Source organism: Coccinella septempunctata, chromosome 9 (genome assembly GCF_907165205.1).
Source record: "Coccinella septempunctata chromosome 9, icCocSept1.1, whole genome shotgun sequence".
In the NCBI taxonomy this organism is placed as follows: Eukaryota; Metazoa; Arthropoda; class Insecta; order Coleoptera; family Coccinellidae; genus Coccinella; species Coccinella septempunctata.
The window spans coordinates 3,848,567-3,856,683 of record NC_058197.1 but is presented as its reverse complement, the minus strand read 5'-3'; the positions used below and the strand labels follow the sequence as shown (position 1 = coordinate 3,856,683).

The following is an 8,117-nucleotide window of genomic DNA, read 5'->3' as shown; positions in this document are numbered from 1 at the left end:
GTTAGTGTCATTCGATAATATTTGGTTTACTCTATCGAGGTGTGACGTTTGATTCACTAGTTTTGGGACACCCTGTATATGGGGTGATTTTGAACTCAGCGCAATGCCCTCTATTCACGGTTTTCATTTGTCTGTTTACTCGTGAAACACCCTGTATACTCCTTGTACTCTGAAAATTTTGAAACAATTGCCCTCACCGTTATATGAAAATTCAAATTCTTTTTGTTGTGAGAAACGTTTATCCAGAGACTCTGGTTCATCCCTTTACCCAACGCCGACCCAGGTCATATTGAACGTTAGATAAATGAAATCGGCATATGTTTACTGCAAAACACTTGTTAATGCTGATACGAAGGGATCAAACTTTTCTACCTGATTCGAGCTTTTTAGGAACGAATTGCTCAAGATGCCTTGTTTGAGTAAACATTTCGTTTTGCGTGTTGTATTGGATAAAATTGAATTTATTCCATGGATGATTCGAGAATTATTGATGTCCAGAATGCTCCAGAATGATGAAAATTTTCAGATTTCATTGAAACTCTTGCGAAAATTATCTCGTATATAGTCAAGTTCAGATTTTAATTCACTCAGAACATTGAAGTTCGGCAAATAATGATCTAAATAATTCAATATTCTATTTGCCTCAAGACTCAAAACTTTTCGAGAAACGATTCATTTAATGATTAGATGACGAATAAATCAAAAAATTATGTGTGTTGATATTATATTTTCATTAATTGAAGAATATTTAGAATAATAAAGTTCAACAAATGATACGAACAAGATACTTATTCAATTAGCCTCATGAAACATTTCAGAATTTATTTCGTGTTTAGATAATCCGCTGCATATCGTTGTTCACAATACGACTGTCAATTTAGGACCAATTATAATTGGTCCTAAATCGTTCTATAATTATAGAACGATCTAAATAGATCAATAGCTTTCGACAATGTTGGTCAGTCTATAAACTGACAACTCATTTTGTCAAATGACGGATTTCAGTATCATACTGCTACATAGTATAATGAGAGTTCAAAAAAATTTGTATAGACTACAGAATTTAGATGGTTGATATTTCGTGTCGCTAACAGTCAATCACATTTCCTTCAGCGCAGTTGTTGTTTTGAAGAAAAAGTACTAGATTCTCGCAAAATCCGAAACTCTACATGAATAGGCCCAGTTGTTCAGTTCGGGATTAAAGTTTATCCTAGATTGATTTTGACATTTCAGTTCATTTCTTTCAGGTTAATCTAGGATCATCTTAAATCTTTTATGACAATAGCATTATAACTCAAATTTTAACATTTTAACAGAAATTTTTGAATTTGAGGGAGAGACACTTTAAAAAAATCGATAGCAAGTTACCGCCTAAACTACGAGCTTGCCGAAATTGAAACTGGTACCAATCTACACAGTTTTTCATATTATGTATAGTTTTATGATTCAGTGTTTTTTAGAACCTGTAAAAAAAAATTAAAAACTGTAAACCCGTCATCGCCTTCCAAAGGCTGTATCTTGGAGGGGCTGTCGATTTGGAAAAAAATTTATAGCAACTACCCCCGCTTATTTTCATTGAGGAATGATCTCCCTTAGTCCTTCGCATTTGTTTACAGATATCCTGTATATAGATATATTTTATCTATGTACCTATTTATTTTGGATAGTGGAAGTTTGATAAATATGTTTTATTTTCGAAGACCAAAACATAAATTTCAATTGCACATGATTTGTTAATTATAAGAATCATCATCTATTTTGAATAATAAAACTGCATGCGAAAATACTGTTACGATCCGTTTATTATACCTTTATTTTATATTATACATTAATTTGTTATTATAATCAACGGAATGCGGAATCGCAACTAAATTCAATGCTCAACTATAAAATAAGTGACTTTTCTACAAAATATATTCTGACTGACAATCTATATCTTTTTTTTTATGTCTCCATGCCTACCCAAAATTTCCTAACACAGCAAACTAAACGAAATTATTTTTAGAAAACTTAAACCATAACAATACTTAAATTAACTTTTGTCTTTCTCCTTTCATCATGCGTCCATCATAGTGTCCGCTGTTCATCATAGCTTTTGGGAATTACCAATCAATCATATGTATCCGAGTATGTATCTATATTATTTACTTCATTTTGTAGATTCATCATGTCTTGACAAAAATATGGTTGCAATTTCAAAATATGTTGACTTGAGGCCTTCAAAAGACTTCAATTTTGTTTATTTTTTCCCTTACATCCTGTATGATCTATCGAAAAATGCATGTCTGTTTTGGATAATTCTTCATGGAATCTTACTTGTTTCGATATAATTGGTAATTTTCTTTATGATACATCACTAAAAAATTTAAACCAGAGAGATGGTACAAGCTATTAAAATTTTCGGGAAAATCCAATAATTAAACATAATCGATAATAAAACAGATGTTTCTGAGCAAAGGATTCCTCAAAATCATTGATTTATCCGATTTAAAACAAATATATAGAGCGTTCCATTTGAAATAACACAACAATGTCCAACATTCGGTTTAGCCGCCGTTGTTCATTTCTTTGATATTGTAAAATTTGTAGCATTTTTTCTCTTTATTCTGAAATGAAAATTTTCGGAATGGCTCATCGTCCTTGAATATTCATCACCATTCACATTCGAATATTTAGCTTGAGATGAAAGAATTTCAACGGATGCATAGATACACACGATATAATATAAACATCCATAATCCCATTCGAGAGAGCGAAGATTGGTTTCCTTTCACGTGATTCTTTCCCCTACAGAAGAATGCGATAAAAAATCGTTGAGATATGCCGCCTGGATTGCAATTATGGAGGAGATAGCGCGCTGCGCCTCTCCACAGTTAATTCCTCCGTATACTTATATTCCGCCTGTCTACATCTGCTTTGAAAATACAACGTTGCCATTTTCGGAGGTGCTAACGAGCAAAGAGTTCCCCACAGCAATTCTTCGATATACAGCTCAGCACACTAGCGCCAGTGATATACACTCGAACTAAAAGATTGTTCAGTATATAAACGGGGTGCGTTGTGACCTCAAAACGATTTTTTGATATGTTGGTCCCTGAAGCCTCCTGAATCTAATAAGCCAAAAAACAAGGCAAAACGTTGTCACCTCCGATTTCGGAGGTGACAGCGATATATATGAGGTGAGAGCGTTAAACGAGTCACTATTTTGGAGGTGGTATTAACACTTTATAACTATATATGTTTTTTTTTTTTTTTTTTTTTTTTTTTTTTAATTTCACACGTAATGTGGTGACTCAGAGCCTCTCGGGTTCCTTTCGAGCCAAGAGAAGATCCGTTCGTTAGTGAGGAAAGATGACCTGTCGGATGATATTGACTGTCCCCAACAATACCGCCTTCTGCATCCATGAGATAGTATTAGGGTGCAGTTCTAATTCTTTCAGATGTTGAACGGTTCTTTTAAGCACAAGTCCATTGGCACTTATAATCAATGGTATTATTTCAACTTTTTTTAGCCTCCACATATCTCTTATCTGCCTTGCCAACATTTCATATTTCCTTATCTTTTCCGCATAGGTCTTTCCCATATTCTGGTCTAGTGGTACCGCAAAGTCGATAATTGTTGCCGTTTTAGTTTTTTTATTCATCACCACCATATCCGGCCTATTGTGCTCCGCTCCCAGATCAGTCAGTATCGTGAGGTCCCAGTATATCTTCGCTTCGTCGTTTTCCACAACTGCTTCCGGAACATAGAGATGGTGCGGCGTGAAGTGTTGTATGAGGTTCTTTTTCAGGCACATGAGTTGATGTACCACCTTTCCCATGTTATCATGTCGTGTTAGGTATCTTGTGCTGGCTACTGCTGAGCATCCTGCTAGTAGATGTTGTGTGGTTTCCTCAGCGTTATTGCACAGTCGACATTTGGTGTTTTCTACTTGTTGTTTCATGATGTGTTTACTGTAATTTCGGGTTGGTATCACTTGGTCCTGAATAGCGAAGATCGTTCCTTCTGTTTGTGGAAAGAGGTAACCTTGAGTCAGGTAGGTATTGGAGGCTGCTATGTCTACGTCTTCCTGGTGCAGGTTTGCGTAGAACCTGCCGTGCAGTTGTTTACTTTGCCAGCTTTGTCTGAGTTGTTCTGCATGGTTTTCTCTATCCTGTTCATCATCGTTCGTTTCCTGTGTCATACTTTCCTGTGCTGCTACCCATTGATGTATTGGTAAGTTTGTGTTATTGAAATAATTTTTGATATTATTTTTTTCTTGTTTACAGGTATCTTCGATGGAACACAAGCCTCGACCTCCCTCTTTTCTGGGTAAGTATATTCTTTCAACAGCAGAGTTAGGATGCAGTAGGCCGAACTGGGTCAATGTGGTTCTTATTTTCCTATCTATTAGTTGCAGGTCCGTTTTAGACCAAGCGAGTGTTCCTACTGTGTACGTGAACGACGGAATAGTCCAGATGTTTATGGCCCTTATTTTGTTTTTAGAGGACAGCTGTGTTTTCAAGATTAATTTTACCCTCCTAAGTAATTCTGTTTTTGCTTGTTCTTTATTCTCTGTTTGTCTGATTTCAAATGATTGTTGTATACCTAAATATTTATATGTTTCCTCAGTGCTTAGATTATTTATTTCTCTACCATCCCTTAGCCTCATGTTCTCCTCTACCACCATCTTCCCTCTTTTAACTGTTATAGTCGCGCATTTTTCTAGCCCTAGTGTCATACCTATGTCCTCACTAAAGCTCCTAACCAGTTCCAACTCCCCCTCCAGCTGTGTTCGTCCCCTTGCGTAGAGCTTCAAGTCGTCCATATAGAAAAGGTGCGTCAGTTTTGTTCGAGCATCGATGGCGTATCCGTATGCTGATCTATTGAGCATACTACTTAGAATATTGAGCGCCAAGCAGAACCAGGGCGGGCTCAGTCCATCCCCCTGAAAGATGCCTCTTCTGATTAATATTTCAGATGTTTCGTAGGTCTCTTTACCCTCGCTCACTGATAAAGTTGTCCTCCATGTATTCATCAAGAATTTTAGCATGTTTATCACCCTCCTATCTATCTTGTAGATTTCCAATATTTCGATCAGCCACGAGTGTGGGACAGAGTCATATGCCTTTTGGTAGTCTATCCAGGCGACGGCTATGTTTTTGTTTTTCTTCTTTGCCTGTTTCGTGATTGCTCTGTCTATAACCAGGAGTTCTTTGCTGCCCCGACTCTTGCTTTTGCAACCATTCTGCTCCCAGGCCATTATGTTGTTGCTTTTGAGGTGTGTGTTAATTTTGTGGGCTAGCGTGGATGTTAATATCTTATAGGCAGAAGGTAGGCATGTGATAGGCCTATAATTTTCAGGTTGTGCTAAGTCTCCCTTCTTTGGCACCATGAAAGTTTTCCCCTTTGTAAAGTAAGATGGGATGATCTCAGGGTTTTCTAATGCTTCCTCTATAAGTCGCGCCATAGCCTTGTGAGCAGATGTTAAAGCTTTGAACCAGTAATTGTGGATTCCATCTATGCCAGGGGACACCCAGTTCTTCATCCTTCTGGTTGTTTCTTTGACATCGTTCTCGCTCACCGTCACTTTGGGCATCTCTTGTAAATGTTGTTGTGCCTTCCTTTCGATTTCAATCCATGGGGCCGTCCGGTTGTGTTCCTTCTCTGCTGACCATAAGGAAGACCAGTGCTCTTTCATTTTTTTTGGGTTTGGGAGTTTTTCATTTTTTCCATAGTTTTTTTGATCTATTTTCCTGAAGAACATTTTTTGATTGTTGGTGAACTGGTTGTTTTGTTGATATCTCTGGGTCCTCTTATGATACCTCCTCAGGCGATTTCCTAAAGCAGCAATTTTTTGCTTGAGTTTTTCGAGGTGCGTCCGTAATTTAGTTTTATAGTGTGCATCCCGTTCCTTCAACTTAATTTTTCTTATGTACTCCCTCAGTTTCCTATGTACCCTATTGCTCACTTTTTCATTATTCATGTAAAGATGAATAATGCTTATCTCCTTTCTGAGTGATGCTATTCGTTTTTCCAGGCGCTCCTCCCATGGTGGTTTCCGAGGTTGTTGGTTCTGCTCTCTTCCCTTTTTTTCTGTTTGTAGAATAAGGTTCGCGGTGATAGCTGCACAATAAACCTTATGACACAGGTCTTCAAAGTTAATTGCGTTTTGGATGATTTCTCTCAAGGCCGAGTCGATCGCTCTGATGGAGTTCTTGGCTGCAGTATTTAGTTGAATTTTCTGGATTTTCGGTCTTTTCTCCAGCGGTAATCCCCTCCATTTTATGTTTATTTCTTCATATACCTCCAGTATCTGAAGGGAGGATTCATTCTGTTGTGGCTCTGTTTGTGTTTCCTGTTCCTCCATGTTCAGTTCTCGACGCGGTGTGTTAGTTGTTGCCTGTATGCTTTTTCTTATGTTTCTCAGTCTGTTTGCTGGAGATTGGATTAATGTTTCGGCTTTGATAACATTAAGCTCGTCAGGAGCCAGTAGTTTCCTGATCTTAATGTTTCTCACTTGTGCCACCAGATGTTTTCCACTGAATGGTTTATCTGGATGTAACTCGAACCATTTTTCTGCCAGTTTTGCGACGTATTTTTGGGTCTTGGTCTCTCCTTCTGTACCTTGGAAATAGGCGTTGATAAGACTCAGATTCATGTCTCTGGTCCAACGCTGCCTTCCCCTCCTCTGGGAATGAGCGGGATCCGCCGGTTCAGATTCCTCGTCCTCGGTCGGATCCAAGCTAAGACCCTGCGTGTTTCCTCTTGGGTTGCTTGGCCTTGTGGTTCCGGTTCGCGGGGAGGCGCCACTTGCTTCACCTTCCTCCGCTAGGTCCTGTGCCGGTCTTCCCCCAGGAGCAGTCCCCACTCCGGGGGCGGTATCCGAGGCTTCATTTACTACATCGAAAGCTGTTTGTGTACACAGTGTGAGAGATGCTAGCCCAGCACACTGGTTAACTCGGGTATGCGGGGACGTCACTCCCCGAAGGTCTCTCTATATATATATATATATATATATATATATATATATATATATATATATATATATATATATATATATATATATATATATATATATATATATATATATATATATATATATATATATATATATATATATATATATATATATATATATATATATATATATATATATATATCCTTGAGGAGAGAAAACTCCCATAGGACGCCTCCCCAGGTGGCGGATAGGGGAACGCCTCCCAGATATGGGTGGTACTGGGAAAATCAAATACCCAGGGCGGACCAAATCCGCGCTGCCTTGCGCGTAGGGAAAGGATCCCAAAGGCTAAGGGAAGGAAAACCCTAAAAGAAAACCAACAAACCGTAGGGTGGTATATGACGCCATTGGGGAGTGACGTCCCTGCGTACCCGAGTCACCCAGATCTTCAGATTAGCAGTCTGAGATCTGTAGAATATGATGCTCCTGTAACAAGAAGCGGAAATCAGGGCGGTAGTGGACAGCGGGCTGGTCCACTTCGGAGCCGTCTGGAGGTAGAGCCCGATGGGGTCAGCTGTGGTGCGAGCGGCGCAGCCCCCCGAGAAGGCACCGTAAGTCATGGCCTCGATTCAGGGAATGCTGAAGGAAACCCCAGTTTGGATGAGAGAGAATCTCATCCCACTGGTGCTCCAAATAGACGAGACGCGAGAACGCGATGGACTCAGGAAGACAACATCCTTTTAATGCGCGTTCATTATATAGCTAAAGAAATGCAACCAACAACTGGCAGATCATACAGAGAGTTACTCACCGAAATATGGAACGACATCAACCCACACAGACCATCATATGCGAACTTACTATCAAATCGAGTCAGGTGGCTTTTCGAAAGGGAAAAGTTCACAACAACAGAGCTACACACAATTGCGCAGAGCTTTATACCACGTGGAGCTCCAATAACGGAAGATATTGCTGAGGAAGCACAGGAGAATGCTAGATCACACACACGTATGAGCCTCCAACCATCTAGACTAGAGCGTGAATACTATCGGAACCTCCAATGCTACTCCGGATTATCTCCCAGTAAAAGACCAAAAATACCGAGAATGAAGCAATCAAGAGAAATGCTAGACTGTGTACAGAGAGTGAACAGAACAATGGAAAGATATACAGGAG

The 8,117-nt window shown here is 39.1% G+C and overlaps 1 protein-coding gene across 1 annotated transcript; it reads right to left on the bottom strand.

Annotated features, from left to right (window-relative positions):
* Positions 1 to 3,338: 3,338 nt before the first annotated feature.
* On the bottom strand, positions 3,339 to 7,561 carry LOC123320973. The gene is made up of 2 exons (XM_044908473.1): positions 7,327 to 7,561; positions 3,339 to 6,892 (listed from the first exon to the last, which is right to left on the bottom strand). Exons 1-2 carry the CDS (start codon positions 7,559 to 7,561, stop codon positions 3,339 to 3,341), a joined length of 3,789 nt encoding a protein of 1,262 aa, XP_044764408.1.
* Between the last annotated feature and the right edge of the window lie 556 nt (positions 7,562 to 8,117).